Source organism: Stigmatopora nigra, chromosome 16 (assembly GCF_051989575.1).
Source record: "Stigmatopora nigra isolate UIUO_SnigA chromosome 16, RoL_Snig_1.1, whole genome shotgun sequence".
NCBI lineage: Eukaryota > Metazoa > Chordata > Actinopteri > Syngnathiformes > Syngnathidae > Stigmatopora > Stigmatopora nigra.
In genome coordinates, this window is record NC_135523.1 from 648,068 (window position 1) to 668,205 (window position 20,138).

The window sequence follows — 20,138 nt, forward strand, 5'->3', positions numbered from 1 at the left end:
CGTGTGGGTGCGACACTAGGCAACATTTTCCTTTTTCTGACCACAAAGCTTTCTTTTTCGTTTTAGCAGCGTTGCTTCGGGCGACTTAAAAAACAAGAAAAAAAGCGACAGGTCGGTGCAGGTTAAGCCCTAAATTGCTATGAAAAAAACCGTCCGGCATCACATTCTCTGAGTACGCACGTGTCCTCATGGGACTTCCATCTTCTTTGTTTTTAGTGCAAAAGCCAAAAGGAGGCGATCCGAGTCCCGCCCGGGGTCAGCGAATCGGGTCATTTCTCGTCAGTTGGGTCGTCTTGGTGGGAAATGGAAAGTGGATGGCGTGTTAGTGCCAGATGGGGCGACGGAGCACGGCCGGGCGACACACCTCGTCCGCCGGTTGACGTAGAGGGCGATGAGCCAGTGCGCCACGAAGGGCCACGCGGCGGCGAAGGCCAGGGTGCCGGGGGACACGTCGAAAGGCCACCAAGATGGACGCTGCAAAACCAAAACAAGTTTATATTTAATATACTACATCTATACTTTTCATTTGAAATAGAAAGTGGCCACTCAAGACTTCCTCGGGCCACATAAAATGATGTGGCGGGCCAGATTTGGCCCCCGGGCCGCCACTTTGACACCCGTGGATTAGATAGATATGATTTATTGAATTACCAGGCTGTTGCTATTGGTCGAAGTTGATGAGTGGACGGGACAATGAACTGCGGGCCTCGCCTGCAAAGACAATATGGCCATTTAATAAACATATTACGTATACACAACATTTTTCAACCCGTCAAAAAGACTTTTTTGTGGACCTGCGTGGCGCTGAGCGCCTCCAGCGCGTGGAGCCTCTCCAGGACGTTACGCATGTCGTCCCGCAGCTGGGCCAAGGCCGCCACGATCTGCTGGTTTAGGTCACCGGGTGGCCCACCCGCCCCGCCGCCGCCACCTCCTCCTCCACCGCCGCCGCCACGACGCCCGCCGTCTCCGTCACCCTCTCCCTCGCCACCGCGCGTGGACTTGGACGCCCCGGAAGTGCGCCCGGTAGCCCTTGAAACTGAAAGGAAGAACTTTAGTTATGGCCAATCCACAAACTCAAAAGGTCATGGAAGGTCAATAAGAACTGACTTCTGACGGCTCCCACGTTGGAGTTTGGGAAATCCACGTCGAGGCGGGGAGCGGCGCTCCCGGGGAATTCGCCGTCCTCGCCGCCACGGCGGACGGCGTGCGGCCCTCCCTGCGGGTTCTCCGGGTCCCCCGCCGACTCCTCCCCTTCCTGGTCTTCCAGGTCTTCGTCCAAGTCTCCCAGAGAGCGACTTTGGTCCGGGCTCTTTTGACAAAATCACAAAGTTCCGTCTTTAAGAGCATTTCAAATGTTGAACTGGGAAATCTCTCTCTTCACCTCGTCTTGTCCGAACTGGTCCACCGAATCGCAGTAGACTTCGCTGTCCGAGTCGCTGGCCAGCTGGGCGGCGGCCGTCACGTCCTTGCCGGCATCTGAAGGGGGCGTGGCCACACACAAAAGGTAAACGAAGCATGCGGTGGCACCAAAAGCCGTGTCAACCTCACCGAGGTAGTGTCCATTCACTAGCGAATGGTCGCCGTTGGCCACGTGCACCTGCCCGTTGGCCATCTTGCCGTTTTGAGTCGGCGGCGGTGGCGAAGGTTCCTTTTCTTCGTCGTCGTCGTCGTCATCATCGTCGTGGTCGGACGGTTCCTCCGGCGGGAGCCTGGTGGGCGGAGCCTCCAGCGTTCCGTTTCTCTCCATGCTCCTGACGATGCTCTTGGCCACGCCCCTTGACGACAGAGACGTACCAAAGCCTTCGGAGGGAAAACAGATTTGAATCGTAAACACTCCGTCAATCGACGCCAAAATTGCGGTAGATCTCGCCGTCCGCCGCCAAAAAAGCAAACCAAGCTTTCAAAACACCACTGATAAAGTAGCGCACGTGGCTAACTAGCGCTAAGGGCTAATTTCGAAGGCACGATCGCATGTACTTGCCTTCCATCTGCCTAGCATACTTCGTCAAACGGGCTAAGCGCGCGCATGACGGGGGACAAGACAAAAATAATGAACGCAGGGACCCCCAGAGGCCGATGACCGCCACAGCAACCCAATTGGCCCACCTGCGCTGAGGTCGGAGATCTGCGTGATCTTTTTCTTCTCGTCCACCAGTTCGTAGAAAGGTCCCAGGATCTGCAGCAACTCCTCCACCTCGCCCGTCACGGGCATGCCCTCCAGAATCTAGGCGGGGTCAAAGGAAGGTCAAATCCGGGAGGAGGCGGATCTTAGACCGGTGACAGACGGGCGTACCAGCTTCATTTCGTCCACGTAGGCCCCCATGGCTTGCTCTTTGCTCATTTCACCCAGCGAGTTCCAAGCGTCCCTGAAAACAACACCAAATGAGGCTTAGGGTCAGTCAATAAGTCATGGCTTTTATGGTCATTTTACCATTTGGCTTTGCCGACGGCATCCCAGAATCCGGGCCGGGGGATGTCGCACTGGCCCACGGTGGCTTGCTTGTAGTAACTGTAGAACTTGAGCATCATGTGATGGGAAGGCTGAAAAGGACCTGAAAAATATTTGGGAAAAATTAGCTCTTCGTAAATCAATTGGATGTCTACTTGTCATTTAAAGGGTTTCATTTGAGATAGTTTAGTTTTAGTCAACGTGATTGGACCGCCAATGACACTGAAAGAGTAAAAAAAAAAAACAAGGAGATGAAGTTTGCTTTTTCTAAAGTATTTTTTGGCGAGGACAGTGTTGTAGCTAGCCTGTTGACAAATCCGCAAAGTGGATTATTAACCCTGTTGAAATCCCGCTTGGACTCACCATTCGGGGGCAAACTCTTGATGACTTTGACGGCCGCGTCGAACCTCTGCTGAGTCAAAAGCGTCTGCTCTTCCGCACCGAGCGACTGAGCCACCTCCATCGTGACAACAAACCTAAACAAGACCCCATGTCGATTTATGTCGTCATGTTCTACTCAGAACAACAAAGCTACGTTTCACGTTGTCGCAAGCGACGGACGGCTGACAGCTACACTCGACGCGTGGTGTGGGGCAAACATGTTTTGATTCATTTTTATACACCTATCCCACAATATTCGGGAACATATGTGGCTTACCTTTATAAACGTGGCAGCCTATCTGAATGTCAGAAGGCGAGCAATCCCAAGCTTTCAGCCAGACGCCATGAACTGTAAACTGTCAACCACTTGCGGTGCAGTCTGGGAGGTGTATTTCTTTGCGACATTCTTTCGACGACGTCAATCGATCAACTTTGTCGTGAACCATCGCGCTCAGCAGAGCACAATTGGCAGAGTGAAAATGAAAACGAGGTGTAATTGTTTCACGTAGTGCATATTATGGGTGTTCAAATGCGAATTGAACGTTTCGTTTGGTTTTGGCGTGAGTCTTGAGTAAAAACTACTATTCCTAGCATGCTCTCTGTGAAACAGTGCGTGCTTCGATGCTGGAGAAAAAATGGACCACCCACTCTGTTCATTCAGGATCTTTGTGCACACGGGAGATAAACGGTTTCCTGTACTTTTAGTAGTATCGTGTATCGCCTCAATTAGAATGTAAGGTTTATGGTTAAAACACGAGGCGTGTACGATAAATGGCGATCATTGTACTGGTTTTGGGAGTGAATTGGGCAACTGTACACCGTGTCGTGACTCTCGTTTGTTCTACAGACAATGAGGAGACGATCTTTGTAGGTGAGGCTGTCGTCCACAAAGGGATGCAACAGAGGAAGGGGAGGGCAGGGCCGCTCCCGGTTTGAGACTGAGCTAAGGCCGTTTCACTCGGAGGGAAGTCGCCGGAGACATGTAAAGATGGCAGAGCTACAAATGCTGCTCGACGAGGAGATTCCGGCCGGCAAGAGAGCGCTGGTCGAGAGCTACCAGAACCTGACCCGAGTGGCCGACTACTGCGAGAACAATTATGTGCAGGTGAGCTAATGCCAAGCTAACCGCTGCCGCCTTTTGTGGCGAAAAAAGCTCGGGATTCGAACGCTTGTTGGCACCGGAAATATGGATAAATGGCAGGGCCATGTTAACACACTGCTCGCGGAGTGTCTTTTTTCTTTATCAAGCGTCGTGGCGACATTTGAACGTGTTTACACAGAGGGCGTGTCTACTTCTTCGTCTTCAACACCAAAACCCGAATAATAATCCGTATCGCTTAAAAAACCGTGGGCCTGGTTTCTGCCGGCCATTGAATGCGTCTTTGCTGTTAAATTGCGTTCGTCTCAATAAAGCCGGTTCCCATTTGACATTTTACGATTATACTAGAAGCTTTTATGGGTACTATTATCATTTAAAAAAAAAAAGACTTTAACGCCATCTAAACGGTGCTTGTGCGGTGCGGCGTTCAGTGGCCTCCAGTAAACGCCGCTGTCTGACTTTGTGTTGTTGTTGTTGTGGCCTGTGCATTTGGCCTTTTTAGTACTCTTAATTTGGCCTTCTCTGTGTTGTTTGGAGCGACACGGGGGTTGTTTTGTGACAGCTTTGTTGACCGAAAGCAAGAGAAAGGAGAGCTACCGTATGAAGCAGGCTTGGAGGAAGGAGGGTGTGTCTGTTCCAGCTGCACTCCCCCCAGGATTCCCTATAATTTAGCCTTCTTTCCAGGCCTCCTCGCCTGAGGACTTGGCAGCTCAGAGGCACCATCTTTTGGGTCAATTATAAATCTTGAGAGAACAGCTTTACTTGGACACTTCCAAAATGTGTCCTCAATTTACTCCTGTCGCCATTTTGAACATGGGGAGCTCCATCGTGAGATAATAAATAAATAATACACCATGTATTCCATGCTGCAGAGATAACAAAAGAGTAGTTTTGATATTATTATTCATCGGGACCATAGAATTCCCCAATCGGCTGCCTCCAAAATAGTAGTATAACGTATGCAAATTAAGACAAATGTTCTAAATTGAGGAAATATATGGCTCTGGATTTGGATTGTGTTCTGTGAAAGTAATCCTAAAATTTCCAGTTGTACTAAATGTACCAAAACGTTGATTGCAAATAAACAGGAAAGCCGTCAGTTGGCGATAAAGACGTCTCCGTTACGACAAGACTTCCTGAGGAAACTAGGCCGAAATATGCTAGCTTTTCAAGCTTTATTTGTTAGCGTGGCGAAGAGGACGATGAGGAGGAAGGTGCGGAGTGGCGAAGCGGCGTGGGGACGAGTCGCGTCATGCTGAGGCCTGCTCAAAGACGGTTGTTGCTTAGGAAAGGCGCGCTTTTAGTCCCACACTTCTCTCGCCTAACTTTTGGACGCTTATGAAAGGATGTCATTCCAAAAACGAGCAGGGCAACGCTCCAAAATGTCCAAGGAAGATTCTCGATTGTGTTTGTGCGGGCGAGACGGGGGTTCTTTTCACCAAACTTCTTCAATGGGACTTTGTTGGCGTCACCGGGGATGCCATTTTCCTTCTTAGGGGGGTTCATGGAGGGACAGAGACGCCGCCATAACAAACTTAGCATTCATCTTTTTATTCAATCCAGCCTTTCAAAAAGGGGATAACAAATATATCTTGTCCGGCGAGGAGGCGTGGCCTTGCAGAAATTGTCATTTATTTAAAAATATGTTTATATAGGAGCTCATTTTTAAGCTTTAATAGCGCAGGGATCCTTTTTTTTTTACGACGGCACAACAGCAACTTAAGATGGATTCCTGGAATTCCTGACATTTCTCCGTAGTCGTCATCGTATCCCACGTGTTGTCCACGGACTCAGACCTCCCCGCTGCGGGTCCGTTTCCTCTTTTTTTAGTTTTTTTTTGGTCAGGCATCTGGGCGGAGGCTCCGTGTCCCCCGAGAGGAAGTCTAAAGTTGGCCTCTCCAGCCCTCAGACGATGGCTCGTTTCCTCGAGAAGGCCGCCGTCTCCGTGGAAACGGCGGCTCGCCTCTTGAGCCGGAAAAATGTTACGGCAAGCCAAAATGAAAATAAAAAGTGGCCTAAAATACCCCAAAAATGCCCTGGAAACAACAAAGCCATGCAGAAATGCTTGAAAAATAACAAAAAAGATTGAGAAAACAAAACACCAATTTGGAGAGCTTAAAGCCACTGCACCCGCGCGCGTCGCCATTTTGGATCCCAAAATCAATAGAAAGTGAGCCTTAATTTCCCTAAAATCAACAGAAAATGACCTAAAATGTCCAAAAAGTAACTGCACATCCATAGTGACTTGTCAGAACCCTGAAATCAATTCAATTTAAACATTTTAAGATGTTTTAATTGCATTCCAAGCAACATCTCTGACCTCTATGCATGCTAGCTTAATATCCGATCCTCATCAGAAGCCTATTTAAGATCATTTCCCACCCAAATTGTATCATTTAAATCTTTCTTGGTCTTTTCGTGGGTGTGTTAGGAGTGCATGTATCTTTTATGTTCATTTTTTTTCAAGGCATAAAGCAGATTTGGCCTTGAAGCTCTCTCTTAAATCCCGTTTGTTAGCGCACAAGTGAGCGCAAGCTAGCTGGCTGGCCTACATTTCCCACTGACAATGTTTATTCTGCGCATTTGGCAAATGGGTCAACGCCTCCTCGCCGCAACGCTTATCAATGAAGGCGTCAATCATTTCTGCCTTTGCTATTCATTGCGCTTCAAAAGAGAAAAAAAAAGAGCCGTGGTGCCAAAAAGAAGTCGGCGTTACTAAGCAGCTTTGTTTTTCTTCTTTTGTTGGACAAACCACAAGAAGATTTCTTCTTATATCTAATAAGAAAAGAGGAAGTGGAGCAAGAGTCAGAGGAAGTACCAGTCCGGGAATTTGCATTTTCGGGGTCACGTTGAGGTCACAATGGGGTGCTATGACCAATGTAGCAAAAAAGCATTTAGTTTTTTTTTATTGTTATTTGATATCTGGATAAAGTATGGCTAATATAATTTTTTTCCATCCCGTCCTTAGGCTCAAGACAAGCGGAAAGCGTTGGAGGAGACTAAAGCCTACACCACGCAGTCCCTGGCTAGCGTAGCCTACCAGATCAACGCCTTAGCTAACAATGTCCTACAGTTGCTGGACATCCAGGCCTCGCAGCTGCGCCGCCTGGAGTCGTCCATCAACCACATCTCGCAGGTAAGACCACCCGCCCGCAGGGGTCCAGATTTTAGCTCACAGTTTAGCGGGGAGCCGTAAGCACCCATCAAAAGAGCCACATGTGGCTCCTGAGCCATAGGTCCCCTACCCCTGGTCTAAAGAAATAATATTTAGTTCAGAGTATTCCGTTTTTATATATCTAAAACAATGTTAATTTAGCTTTTTTAAATATATTTTTAGATTTTACAAAATGACTTTTGGACTACAAACAGAAAAAATGGATTAAAAAACGACAATAATTGATTTAAAACGGGGGGAATCAGGAAATGTAGTATAAATCTATACTCTTCATCTGAATTTGATCTTAAAACAGAAAGTCGGCACTCGTGATTGACTTTCTCGGACCGCCCAAAATGATGCGGCGGGCCAGATTCGGCCCCCGGGCCGCCACTTTGACACCTATGATCTAAAGAGTTAACTGAGGTGCCGCGCACCTTGCAAAAGAGGATTAAATGCTCAAACGCCACCGGATTAGCGTGAGTTGGCCTTTTTCGTTTGCGGGATTAGCGTATTGGCCCCATTTATAAGGTGTTTTTTTGCATTGAGATGAGACTGAAAAAGTGAGGGTCCTCTTCAAATCGGGGTCGAGACCTTGTACTCATTCACAACACTAGAGGGCGCTTAAAGCGAATGCTAAACGGATGACTCATTGAATTGAATGACTATTGCCGTATATAATTAGATTTAAAGCTTTGCCATGAAGTGAGTCCTTAAAAAACACAACTGAGCACTTTCCGCCATTTTCCTCCTTTTTTAGACGGTGGACATTCACAAAGAGAAGGTGGCGCGACGCGAGATCGGCATTTTGACCACCAACAAGAACACGGCCAGGACCCACAAGATCATTGCGCCGGCCAACATGGAGCGGCCCGTGCGCTACATCCGGAAGCCCATCGACTACGCCGTGCTGGACGACGTCGGACACGGGGTTAAGGTTGGTTTGGCCCCGCCCACCACCCACCATTTTAGTCTCCCGGACTAACTCTGATTGTTGACATTCCGCCGTCCGAAGGTCGCTCCGTCCCGTCTCTTACTCCCTTCGTACTTTGACTTGAGTGTCGAGGCCATTTTGACACGCCCTCTTACTGTCTTTCTTTTTTTTTCAATCCCCTCTCCCCCCACGCCGCTTTAAGTGGATGAAATCCAAGGTAAGTCTTGACGTTGTCTTGTCATTCGGCTCATTTTAGCCTCTTTTTGTATTGAACACTTTCGGTGCCATGGCTTAGATCCAAAATGGCGGCCACACGGGGGCGGTGGCTGGCTCAGTGACGTCGTTGGCACTGAAAGCGTTCAAGTAGTTTGATAGAAATTTAGAAAAAAAATGGCCGTCAAGGCAAAAAAAATCATTTCTGCATCATCATACATTTTTTCCCTGACCATTTTAACATATATTTGGGAAAAAATGTCCTTGGCGGAGGCGGATAGTTTGTTTTTATTGTAAGAGGCTACTCTAAATGCATCCCTCTTTTCCTTTTTTTATTTTCCTACTGGATAGCAACACGGAAACAATCAGTCGATCCGCGCGGGCACGCTATCGCGGACCAACCCGCCCACGCAGAAGCCGCCCAGTCCGCCCATGTCAGGGCGTGGCACGCTGGGGTGAGTAAGCCTCCCGAAAGAATATCATATGATTGATTTAAAAGGGGGGGAAATGAGGAAATGTATTATACATCTCTTTCTTGAGACATGTGCTCTATTAGAAAAGTGTCATAATACCTCATAAGTCATTTATTTGGACGTATTTTAACGACCACCTCCTCTCCTGTTCAGACGCAACGCTTCGTACAAAACGTTGGAGCCGGTGAAGCCCCCCACTGTGCCCAACGACTACATGACCAGCCCGGCCCGCCTGGGCAACCAGCACGGCGCCCAGAACAGCCCGGGCCGCACGGCCTCGCTCAACCAGAGGCAGCGTACGCACAGGTACCCCGAAAGAGAAAAAGAAGTCATACCACCTTTTTAGCTCTTTCATTAGCGACATGTTTCCTTATAGATCCCCTATTGTATCATCAGACTAACAACAGTTTTTGCTTATTTTTCCTCCACGTCAGTGGCAGCAGCGGCGGAAGCAGCAGCCGAGAAAACAGCGGAAGCGGTGGCATCGGCGTTCCCATCGCCGTGCCCACTCCCTCCATTCCCAACCCTGGACCGGGTGAGTTGCATTTTTTATTTATTTTTTTATCATGCATTGATCCCATGTACTGTATGAATTGAATGACTGAGGGTATAGTTTTCAAGGGTGCAGTACCCACTTTCACCATTTCGATCCAGGGTTGGAAAAGGGTTTGTTGAAGCCATGGGGGTTGGGCTGCAAGACAAGCAGCTGATGCCAATCCACTGATTGCGTTTGTGTCACACTAGTATTGCGGAAAACTTTCCTCTTTATGAAAAGCTACATTTTAGGGAATAGTTTGAAATGAAAGCCTAGTTTTATGGGATGTTATGGCTTCATATCAAATCAAAAATCTTTATTGTCATCAAACACAGCTGCGTATAACGAAATGAGTGAATTATTCTAGAAAGGTGCTCTTAAATGAGTCCAAATGGTCAAAAGTTTGCACTTTGATGCACAAACAGGGACACCCCGTAGCATTACCACCAATCGACCTCCAGGTGTCCCTATCCTAGTCAATGACTTGAAAAGTACCCCCACCTTCTCTGCAGTCCCCTTCATGAGCTCCCCCCCAGGTGGGCCTCCCCCAGGTGGGCCTCCCCCTCCCCCACCTCCACCTCCACCTGCCCCCCCACCGCCTCCTCCTCTCTCAGGTGAGACCCCGGACTTGACTCCATCTTGGTGGTGGTGGTGCTGGTGGTGGTTCGATTTCCTGTGTGTCCGCTAGCAAATCTTCCGCACTATGCTGGTGTCTGACCTCCATGGACCGGTGGCTTGAGCGTCTTTTCTTAACGCCGTCTAACTCTTGGGATTCTGTCTTTTCCCCCCTCCCCCCCTGGCCGCCCCCCCGACAGCCGCGGTGGCCCCCGGTCCGGGCCTGGGCCCCGCCCCCGTGTCTCAGTTCGGCACGGTGTCGCGTCAGATTTCCCGGCACAACCCGGCCAACTCGTCGGCGTCCACGGTGTCCGCCACCGGCACGTACCGCCGGGCGCCGTCCGTCACCTCGCAGTTCTCTCTGCAGCAGCAACAACAACAACAACAACAGCAGCAACAACAACAGCAACAACCGCTGCCGCAGCCTCACGTTAACGGTGGCACGCCCTCTTACGGCCTCAACTCAAGTAAGCCCCGCCCCCTCGCCAACAGCGGCCCCGGAAGTGATTTAGAGTGGAAATATGGGATTTCTGATTTAATTTTTTTTTTTTTAAATGATTTTCCTCCCACTATTTTGATTTTTCTGTACTCGCATCGTACGGTTCAGTGTGCGTGGCTCCGCCTCCTCCTCCGCCCATGCCCCAACTGACGCCACAGATCCCCCTGACTGGCTTTGTGGCCAGGATGCAGGAGAGCAGTAAGTCTTGTTGAAGCCCCGCCCAGTCACCATCATCGTCATCCTCCTCGCCATCATCATTGCATGTTCTCGAGCTCCCAGCATGCATTGCTTTTGCCAACCTAGTAGTTTTTCCCCCTCCAGCATGCCCACCAGCCACTCCCCCTAACCCTAAGTCTCCATATCTCACCATCCCATATTTTTAAGATCATATTTTTGGGTGTACCGCCGAACGCGACCTCCCTAGTCCGTGCATGATGGTCTCTTCTTTTCCACCGTCCAATGACAAGCATGCTCTTCCCCGCCCGCCACCCACTAATTGTTTTCTCGCCACTCACTGATCCGCCGCCATCCTCTCTCGCCAGTTTCGGACGCCCCGACTCCGCCCCCGCCCCCTCCGCCGGACGAGCTGGGAATGTTCGACGAGTCCCCGCCTCCTCCGCCCCCGCCGCCGGTGGACTACGAGGAGGAGGACGCTTCGGTGGTGCATTACGACGACCCCTACGCCGACGGAGACCCCCAGTGGGCGCCCAAAAACTACGTGGAGAAAGGTAGGCGGGGTCACCTGTTTATTGAACGAGTGATAAAACAGGCACTAACCCAACTACCTTACCCCTAGTGGTGGCCATCTACGACTACAGCAAGGACAAAGACGACGAGCTGTCCTTTATGGAGGGCGCCATCATCTACGTGGTGAAGAAGAACGACGACGGCTGGTACGAGGGCGTCAGCGGCGGCGTGACCGGACTCTTCCCCGGAAACTACGTGGAGAGCATCATCCACTACGCCGACTAAAAGTCCAGTAAGACCCCCGACTTGCGCGTCGGTTTGAAAATGTCGCCAATGCGTACGTCATATACAAAGATTTGAAGAGTTTGGGGGAGGCGGCTACGTTAAGGCCCGCCTCCCCCTCTCCGTCTGTGCTGTAAATTCCGAGTTTTTGTCCAAATGGAGGCTATTGACGTCGATAAAAGAAGCGTTAGCATCATTTAAAATGAGCCCTTTTCTACATTAATTTGTGGCTCAAACTAAGGGAACGCATCCCACAAAAATTTCTGCTGTTAAAATGGCTTTTTTAAAATAAAAAATAGTGACGTCTAAATCACGTGAACCGAAAAAGGGATCCGACGTCGGTAACTTTGAAGTTAACGGTTCATCTTCTGCTATTTATGTCATTTTTTTAATGTGCAATTTTTGTTTCAAGTCGAGGAGAAAAAAGGTCAATAAGATCTGTTTTTTTCAATGATTTTATCATTTAATAGACATTCAAGTTCAAATGGTCACATTTACTGTATTTAAAAAAAATACAAAGGAACATTTTACAGATTAAAAATAAGATGGATTGGACATAATTCCATGCCAAATGTCCCAGTCAAGCCGATTTGACTTGTATAACCGTCAATGGCGTCGAATGAGTTGATTTAAAAAATGAGAAGGGGGAGGGGCATGCCAAGCGTCACATGACCTTCCGTTTATGATTACTGCCATTATGTTGTAAATGTATTCGCTTTTTTCAAATCTGTATTAATGTTGAATCACTGAATTTGAAAGAAAAAGAAAAAAAACAAGAGTTCAGGGCTTCAAACGAGCCGATTGGACGGCCACGCTTTTGTGGCGTGGCCCTTTAAGACGATTCCTTCCGGCACAAATTGACTCTTAATTTGCCAGTAAATGGGCCCGACGGCATGGGACAAACGTCATCCAATCCGTGCCTTCCACCAATCAAATTCAATGCCCTGTCTGTAAAATATGTTGATTGAAACAAATTGATGTACAGCCTTTTTATAATAAACAGTTCTATGTACGACAAAACCTTTTGTGGTGATGTTTGATCAACGCACATTGACACCAAGTAAGAAAAAACTTGTGTTTATTGAGCAGTATTTGCAGAAGTTTAGGCTGAAAAATTTACAGGACGTGTTGGGCGGGCTTAGTGCTTGGCCTTTTTTTCTTCTTCTTCTCCTCCAATTCCCGCAGAATAAATAATCGTTTGGCCGTGTCGGAGGTAGAGAGAGAGAGAGACGCCGTCGGAGGGGGCGGGGTCACTTGTCTCGGGCGAGCACCATGTGGGCGAGAGACACCAGAGCGTCCCTCTCGGGCGAGGCGCGCAGGCCACCCACGTGGCGGACCGCTTCCTGGCAGTAATGGCGAGCCAGGAACTTGGTCTGCTGCACCCCGTCGCTCTACCAAAAACAACAATATTATCATTTTCAAGGTCTGTTTGATCAATAAATCTATTTTTCTTCCATATTCACCTGTAAGACAAAGTTCCACGCTCGTTCCACGTCGCCTTTGCGGCTGAAACGTCTCATGATCATGGCGTGGAGCTCCGGAAACTGCAAAGGAGGACAGCCATTTTAGTGCAATTGCAACTTGACATGTGTATGTCGCTTGGTGATGATGTCATACCTGTTGGCAAGCCAATAAGACGGGCCCCGTGGCTAATCCCAATTTGAGGTCGGCGGCTGTGGGTTTGCCCAGCTGTCTAGCCCCCGCCGTGAAGTCCAGGACGTCGTCCACCAACTAGAACGACAAAGACGAAAACCAGCTAGCTGGATGCCGTCGGCGGTCTTTCCGGGCGCTCACCTGAAAGGCGATGCCGACGTTCCTGCCGTACTGGTAGGCCATCTCGTGGACCTCGGGGTCCGCGCTGACCAGGATGGACACCTGGTGGTCAGAGAGGAGCGGTGAACGGAGACGGCCGGACGGGAAGACGGAAACGGGAGGCGTGGCGCGGCCGTTTTGCGGTGCAGACCCAACGTACATACTGCTTTGCAACTGTTGGCCATCAGGCTAGCCGTCTTCTTGAAGCTTTTGTCCAAGTAGTGCTTGAAGCGCTCCGCCTGGTTCTCCTTGGAGCTCAGCTGCATGAACTCGCCTCTCACCAGGTCCTCCATCACTTGCGCCAATACTTTGACCACGGCGATGTCGCCCACGCGGGCCAGCGCCGCCGAGGCGGCCGATAGGATGAAGTCTCCCGCCAGGATGGCCTTGGCGGAAGAATTGGCGAGTTAAACGCAGCTCGTTGGCGGATGCCGGAGTTGGGAGCTTACCTTTTTTTCACCCCACAGGTGGTGGATGGTCCTCTTTCCCCGCCGCTCGTCCGAGCCGTCGATGACGTCATCGTGCACCAAGCTGGCCGTGTGGATCATCTCGGAAATCATGGCCACGGCGCGCTGGCCGGGGAGCAGCTCGCTGAAAGACAAATGCGGTAAATTTGATGTTTTGTTCAGATTTTTAGGGGGATTTTTTTTTTTTTTTTACCCTCGCCGGTCGCTGTGAACATTGATGGCGCGTGCCATCAGAACCACGATGGTAGGACGGATGGCTTTGCCCTTGCCGTCAAAGTAGTAATCGCATAAAGACTTGAGCTCCTTTTTGGATACAAACAGTTCCTGAGGCATAGAGGGGGGAAGAAGGGATAATTGGTGAGGGCAGGGGGTGGGATCACCCGAACCCAGACCCCGGTGAACGCCATACCTTTTTAATGTCGTCGTATAAGCCGCTCAAGTCGTCGTGGGCCAGCGCGAAGGGGTCTTTTGCTCGGACGTCGCTGTGCGTCTTTCTCCACCGCCACGCCTGTCTGTAGCAAGCAGCTTATTACACACCAGAAAAAAATCCAACAAATGGGAGAGATGACAACCCGTGTGCTGACCTTTGGTGAGATTGGAAAGGTGGCGTTGCCTGAAAAGCAAAAATTTGGCGTTGGAAAATGAGTGGACATATTATAACATGGTCGGAAAGAAGTTACAGATGTGGACCAGTATGGAATAATATGTGCACTGAAATTTTCAGCTTATAGTCAATGTCACTTCATATTTTTTCATTCAAATAACTAATGCTAGTTCCAAAATGAAATATTTTGGTACCAAATGAGCTTTTGGTGTCAAATTAGCCTTTTGTGACAAAGCCTATGTTAGCGGTTTTCTGTTTTCAATATTGTTTTGACGAAGTGACAGGTAGGTAGACATAACACGCACGGAAGTGACGACATGACCTTCCTTTTCCTTCGCTCACCTCGTTTGCTCGCCGCGACTTCCAGGCGGGCGGCACCCCGAGCGCGGCGGGTCCGGATACGGAGAAGTCTCGCCGGCCTGCTTGTCCAGCTTGGGTAGCGGCACGGCCGACTGCCCACTTTTGGCATATCCGCCACACCGGGGCCGCCATGTTTGCCGTGCTTCGTTAATGGGAGGGACGGAGGGAGGAAGAGAGGAAAGGAGGAGGCTGGACGTGAATGCGCATGCGTTGACGGAGCGCCATTTTACGACAGCCTTGAGTGTTACAAAAACATTTAAAGTGACCGTAACGTTTATTCTTCGTGATAACAAAAAAGCTACAAAAACAAAGCTTTAGAACAGGGGATTTCCTTACTTTAGAAAGACGTGGGAAAATAATCATAATTAGACATGATTTCATTCATTGTTTATTTCCTCTTCTCCAGTATAGAAAATGTACATGTGCTTGTTTTATTTAAGGAAACGACTGTCTTTTTAAAAAAATTAAATAGAGAATTGTTCATTCATTTTCTTTATTGCCCATCCTTGCTTGCAGGTAAAGTGAGGACACTGTGGTGTAGTGGTTCATTGCCTGACTTGCATGCAGACAAGTGTGGTTCAAATCCCAGTTGGGAAACATTTTTCCTTAATTATTTCTATATGTGTCATCAAGACTTTCCAATATTGACGAAGGCAAGTGTGGGAGTTTTGTGGTGTAGCGGTTAACTCACCGACCTACCATGCAGGTGGTTCGGGTTTGAATCCCAGTTTGGAATCATTTTTCCCTTAAACAGAAACAAACTTTTGTCATCAAGACTTTCCAATACTGACAAGAAAAAGTGTGACAGTTTCGTGGTGTAGTGGTTTGTTCACTTGACTGTAAGGTGTAAAGCTCAGATTCGAACCCTGTTGTCGGTTGACAGATCACTACAATACATATTTAATAATACTTTTTTTTACATTAAAATAAAGACTTAGTCATTTTTTTCAGCAAAACAATTTTCCAGTCAGCCTTTGGCCTGCTTATACATGGTCATTTGATGCTTTTATTTAAGGAAAGACTTTGTCTTTTTTAATGGCAAAATGCTTCATCCAACAGTCTGTCTTAAATGAGCAACCACCGGGGTTCGAACTCAGTCTGCCCACACAGTAGTCATGTGAGCTGACCTCTATGCCATGATGTCAACACACTTTACATTGTCATTATTGGAAAGGTCTTGACTACACGCAGTTTTTTCTATTTAAGGGAAAAATGATAGCCAACCAGGAATTGAACCCACATCTTCATGCATGGCAGGCAGGTGAACAAACCTCTACGCCATAAAGACACCACACATTACTTTGTCAGTGTTGGAAAGTCTTGACCACACACAGTTGTTTCTATTTATTGGAAAAATGATTCCCAACTGGGATTTGAACTACAACTACCTGTATGCCAGACAGTTGAGCTAACCTCTACTCCACCTAGTCACCACACTTTTCCTTGTCATTATTGGAAAGTCTTGACTATACATATATAGAAACAACTAAAGGAAAAATGTTTCATGACCGGGGCCCGAAACAGAGCTTCCCGCATGACAGTCAAGTGAACAAACCACTACACCACGGAGTTGACACACTTTCTATTGTCAATATTGGAAAGTCTTGATGACAAAAGTTTGTTTCTATTTCAGGGAAAAAGGATTCCCAACTGGGATTTGAACCACAACTGCCTGTATGCAAGGCAGGTGAGGGAACCTCTACACCACTAAGGCACCACACTTTCGATCTTAAGTATTGGAAAGTCTTGACGACACACAGTCGTCTCTATTTAAAAGAAAATGTCTTTTTTGGATAGAAAATGCTTTATCCACTTTAATATTGAACAAGCTGGAAAAAAGTGGTTGGGTTGCCAGAGCCTAACGGCGAAATCAAAAAAAAGAAAAAGAAGTCGAGGGCGTTACCTGAATGACATCACATTGTTGAGCCGGAAGTGAAGCGAACCGGAAGAGACCACGGAAGAAACACGCTTTCGTTAGCGTGTTTGCTTTGTTTTGTTTGTAAACGTCTTTTTAGGTTTTTAATCGCATGATCTAAACGGCCCCATTTGGGTCAGCTTCAACCAAAACACGCTTGTTAAAGGACACGAACACAAATTGACCAAGAAGTTGTTGTTTTTGACTTTGGCTGGTTTTTGTGTACTCGACGCATGGCGCAGCAAAGGTAAGAAATGCTCACGTTTTCTACATTGCACGCTTCTCTAAAGATATAGTTTCACCTATTCAGTGATAATATCTCCAAATACAATTGCGTTTAGTGTTTTGCATCGTTTCAAAGGACAGAAAATAAGACGACTCAATGATGACTTTTCCAAGTTGTAATTCCTTAAGAGACCATTAGTCTTAAAACCAAAATCCTAATTGTGGAAAGACACTCCAGTAATATTGGTGATATCTGGCCACTTGATTCATTCATTTATTTTTGGTAATGACCATGTATAGTAAGACTTTTTCTTCTTTAAAAAACGACATAGTCTAGTACAGGGGTGTCAAACTCCCTTTGGTCTGCGGGCCGGACTAGTAAACTCATTGCAAAATGACATAGAACTAAAAATAAGCCCACTTTTTTCCTAGGTATTCGTCACTAATACTAATAGTTAGTGCAAAGAATGAGTAAATTATCAAAATGTTTATTAACATAATGTTTTTTTTTATATTATGAACAAGAGAATAACATAAGAACATAAATAAATGTCAATTCATGTTGTCTGCACGTACTAAAACACTGCGCGGATAATACAATAACTACAAATTTTAGAGAAAATTCATATTTTTTTTATACAATGCAGCTTTCTTCCCCGGGCCGTACCAAACCACCAGACGGGCCCGATCCGGCCCGCGGGCCGTATGTTTGATACGGCTGGTCTAGTAACTTTTTTTTCTTAAAAAATAACGACATAGAATAGTAAGGCCTTTTCCTTAAAAACGACATAGTATAGTAAGGCCTTTTCTTTAAAAACGACATAGTATCGTAAGGCCTTTTCTTTAAAAACGACATAGTATAGTAAGGCCTTTTCCTTAAAACGACATAGTATAGTAAGGCCTTTTCCTGTAAAAATCGACACAGTCTAGTAAGGCTATTTTAAAAATATGACATAGTATATGTAGTAAGGCTTATTGATTGCCTTGGTATTGCCTTGGTATGTCTCGCTTTATTGCAGCGATCATAGTGTGTTCATTGCCACATCTTTTTAGAATGAAAAAAAAAATCTTATAAATAAAAGTCAAGGTAACATAATACAACAAGAGATACTTTGCTGACAACTTTCATTTTTATTTTTTCAGATTGGTGACAAAGGCAACAATGGATGATGACTTGTGGGATTCTTCCAACCAAAAAGTTTCTCAAAGCGTGAAGAGCGAGGACTCCTAAAGACATAGAAAAAGTAAGTTGACATAAGTAGACATTCATCTTGCTGTGCACATAATCATTTTTCTTTTTTTTTTTCTTAGACTCTCCTGCGGATGGCGATGATGTCCAGGTGAGCAGGTGGCTGACTTAGAAAAAGTCATCGCTTGGAATCCAACTTTAATTTCAACTTGTCACTTTTTATATCAAATAAAAACTGAGTGAACCTGACTACTTCTCTAATTTTTTTTTGTGGGTGTGGCTTAAACACTTAGTCAAATTTTTCGATCGTTCTCTAAAAGAAAATACTTGGGCGGCGGATGTTAGTGGGAGGGTGGGATGGTTCACATAGTGCAAAGGTTGAGTATGCGCCTACCGCCCAGGTGGACGCTGGTTCGCTTCCCGGAGCGGGCACTCACAAATGAATTCTTGGTGACTCTCCCCGCCTTCGGCGGGGAGAGCCACCTGCGACGTCAGGGACTTTACCTTTTGCTAAAACAAACTATAAAAAATAAAATTTTAACAAAAAAAATCTAAGACATTGTATATTTTCCCAAAAAAACTTTTATTGGTCCAAAATACATAGGCATGCAGGTCTTTACTTGGCCAGTCAGCGTTGGTCGTCGGTCGGTTGGCTGGCTGCACCCCTTTCTTCTCCTATTTTACAAGAAAAAAAGCCTTACTTATACATAGTGATTTTATAAGAAGAAAAGCCTTACTATAAATGGTCATTTTTAAGGAAAAAATACTTACTTTACAGCGTGCGTGGTTGTCCTTCTCCTTCTACCCGAAGATGGTCTGGTCACCGATTCAAGATGTCCGCCGCCTCTGGCCTAGACACAGCTGGGATTGGCTCCAGCACCCCCCCCCCCCGCTACCTTAATGGGGATAAAGCGGTTCAGAAAATGAGATCAGGCTTACTATACATCGGATTTTTTTAAAGCCGTACTGTCATTCATTAAAAGAAAAAGCCTTACTAGACTATGTCATTTATTTAAAGAAATAAAGCCTTACTATAGTTTGTTGTTATTTAAAGAAAACAACTTAATATACCAAGTCGTTTTTTTTTTTTATAAATAAATAAAAACCTTACTATACATTGTCATTTTTTGATGATTAAGGACTTGTAATACATTGTCTATTTTTTTCTGAGAAAAAGTTCCAATAAATGAATGAAGTTCTTTAGCAAAGTATGCCATATTTTGCACTCACCTTGATCCCTCAGTCGATAAAAAAAGTGTTGTTGGTTGGCCCGGTGAGCGTCCAGGTTGAACTTCACTTTGGTGTCCCGGAGGTGTCGATGAGCCGATGTCCACCAGGAAGATGTCCGTCAACTTTTGGACCACAGCTGAAAAAAAACACATAGGTTCAGAGTTTAGTCTGCTTTCTAAACTAATATTTATAGCCTTAATTTCATCATGGACATACACTACAACAAGTGCAGGCCATACAATGTGGAAATCACTCACATTTGGGCAAAACATTGAGCCTATTCGCACCGACAAATACGTGTATTTTTAAAATCCTAGCAGTAAGAACATTAGCTTAACTCGCCTTCATTTAGCATCCACAATAAAGTACTACGTGGACTCCCTGCTATTAGCCAGTGCTAATCGCTCATTAGCGTGATATTTCCACGAAAAAGACAGTTGGAATCCCGTCGTCACAATAACCACCACGTTGAGAACACCACTCGGTTCTTATGAATACGTGCACAATACACCATTTAGCAAAATAACATTAGAATTTAAGCTTTACGGTTTAACCCCTGCTTGCTTAGCGGAGCTCAACATGGCGATCTTCAGCTCAAAATAAACGCACATTAGTTCACTACAGTAAGTAAGCAACTCTTAAGATATCAAAATAAAGGCACACTTGTTCGGTATGACAAGAAAGTAACTCGTAAGACATTAAAATAAATGATATAATCATTATTTTTACCTGACTGGCGTGCGTAGAGTTGTTTGGAGTTACAGCGTGCCTGGCCACACCACCTGAAGTAACTTGAGGTTAATCAGCGCGTTGTTGTTTCCGAGCCCTGTGATTGGCTGGCAAGCCATAGTTGGCCGGGATTGGCTGACAGCATTCCTGCGCCCCCTGCGGAGAAAAGCGGTACGGAAAATGATTGAGATGTGTATTCTTCCAAATCAATAAAACTGAATATACAGCAGTTTCAAAATAAGCCATTACATAGACGTTGACAAACAAATGGACGTAACTTACAAAT

The 20,138-nt window shown here is 46.6% G+C and overlaps 3 protein-coding genes and 1 long non-coding RNA gene across 11 annotated transcripts; 2 read left to right on the plus strand and 2 right to left on the minus strand.

Annotated features, from left to right (window-relative positions):
• Positions 1-55: 55 nt before the first annotated feature.
• Positions 56-3,372, minus strand: acbd5a (acyl-CoA binding domain containing 5a). 2 transcript variants are annotated; one of them, XM_077735506.1, is made up of 13 exons: positions 3,108-3,370; positions 2,813-2,925; positions 2,432-2,552; positions 2,294-2,366; positions 2,107-2,224; positions 1,982-2,014; positions 1,549-1,800; positions 1,382-1,476; positions 1,108-1,309; positions 795-1,036; positions 652-711; positions 365-474; positions 56-292 (listed from the first exon to the last, which is right to left on the minus strand). In XM_077735506.1, the coding sequence occupies exons 2-13, from the start codon at positions 2,910-2,912 to the stop codon at positions 280-282; spliced, it is 1,419 nt and encodes a 472-aa protein (XP_077591632.1). In that variant the 5' UTR covers positions 2,913-2,925; positions 3,108-3,370; the 3' UTR covers positions 56-279. The 2 variants fall into 2 exon arrangements, with proteins under 2 accessions (XP_077591632.1, XP_077591631.1); XM_077735505.1 differs by lacking the exon at positions 1,982-2,014 and having other exon boundaries at positions 1,382-1,800; positions 3,108-3,372.
• Positions 3,373-3,460: 88 nt separating this feature from the next.
• Positions 3,461-12,341, plus strand: abi1a (abl-interactor 1a). 7 transcript variants are annotated; one of them, XM_077735498.1, is made up of 12 exons: positions 3,461-3,935; positions 6,898-7,065; positions 7,844-8,020; positions 8,220-8,234; positions 8,582-8,685; positions 8,857-9,009; positions 9,138-9,238; positions 9,751-9,852; positions 10,054-10,320; positions 10,461-10,550; positions 10,895-11,080; positions 11,149-12,341. In XM_077735498.1, exons 1-12 carry the CDS (start codon positions 3,819-3,821, stop codon positions 11,322-11,324), a joined length of 1,656 nt encoding a protein of 551 aa, XP_077591624.1. In that variant the 5' UTR covers positions 3,461-3,818; the 3' UTR covers positions 11,325-12,341. The 7 variants fall into 7 exon arrangements, with proteins under 7 accessions (XP_077591624.1, XP_077591625.1, XP_077591628.1 ...); XM_077735499.1 differs by lacking the exon at positions 8,220-8,234 and having other exon boundaries at positions 3,468-3,935; XM_077735500.1 differs by lacking the exon at positions 9,751-9,852 and having other exon boundaries at positions 3,474-3,935.
• pdss1 (prenyl (decaprenyl) diphosphate synthase, subunit 1) lies at positions 11,995-14,759 on the minus strand. The gene is made up of 10 exons (XM_077735524.1): positions 14,547-14,759; positions 14,185-14,213; positions 14,010-14,112; positions 13,794-13,924; positions 13,583-13,724; positions 13,298-13,519; positions 13,116-13,196; positions 12,939-13,052; positions 12,785-12,865; positions 11,995-12,712 (listed from the first exon to the last, which is right to left on the minus strand). The coding sequence occupies exons 1-10, from the start codon at positions 14,694-14,696 to the stop codon at positions 12,572-12,574; spliced, it is 1,194 nt and encodes a 397-aa protein (XP_077591650.1). The 5' UTR covers positions 14,697-14,759; the 3' UTR covers positions 11,995-12,571.
• A 1,732-nt stretch (positions 14,760-16,491) lies between these two features.
• Positions 16,492-18,138, plus strand: LOC144209297 (uncharacterized). The gene is made up of 3 exons (XR_013329077.1): positions 16,492-16,726; positions 17,848-17,948; positions 18,016-18,138. It is a non-coding gene; the product is annotated as an uncharacterized LOC144209297 (long non-coding RNA).
• Positions 18,139-20,138: the final 2,000 nt, after the last annotated feature.

Excerpts from the sequence above, each read along its gene's own strand:
- abi1a (XM_077735498.1), top strand. The coding sequence starts at position 3,819 with ATGGCAGAGCTACAAATGCTGCTCGACGAGGAGATTCCGGCCGGCAAG. Across the intron at positions 7,066-7,843 it reads CCATCAACCACATCTCGCAG|ACGGTGGACATTCACAAAGA; the intron begins GTAAGACCACCC and ends CTCCTTTTTTAG. Across the intron at positions 9,239-9,750 it reads CATTCCCAACCCTGGACCGG|TCCCCTTCATGAGCTCCCCC; the intron begins GTGAGTTGCATT and ends CCTTCTCTGCAG.
- acbd5a (XM_077735505.1), bottom strand. The coding sequence starts at position 2,912 with ATGGAGGTGGCTCAGTCGCTCGGTGCGGAAGAGCAGACGCTTTTGACT. Across the intron at positions 2,225-2,293 it reads ACGTGGACGAAATGAAGCTG|ATTCTGGAGGGCATGCCCGT; the intron begins GTACGCCCGTCT and ends GACCCCGCCTAG. Across the intron at positions 1,037-1,107 it reads CAACGTGGGAGCCGTCAGAA|TTTCAAGGGCTACCGGGCGC; the intron begins GTCAGTTCTTAT and ends TCTTCCTTTCAG.
- pdss1 (XM_077735524.1), bottom strand. The coding sequence starts at position 14,696 with ATGGCGGCCCCGGTGTGGCGGATATGCCAAAAGTGGGCAGTCGGCCGT. Across the intron at positions 14,113-14,184 it reads CCTTTCCAATCTCACCAAAG|ACAGGCGTGGCGGTGGAGAA; the intron begins GTCAGCACACGG and ends TGCTTGCTACAG. Across the intron at positions 12,866-12,938 it reads TCTTATTGGCTTGCCAACAG|TTTCCGGAGCTCCACGCCAT; the intron begins GTATGACATCAT and ends CCTCCTTTGCAG.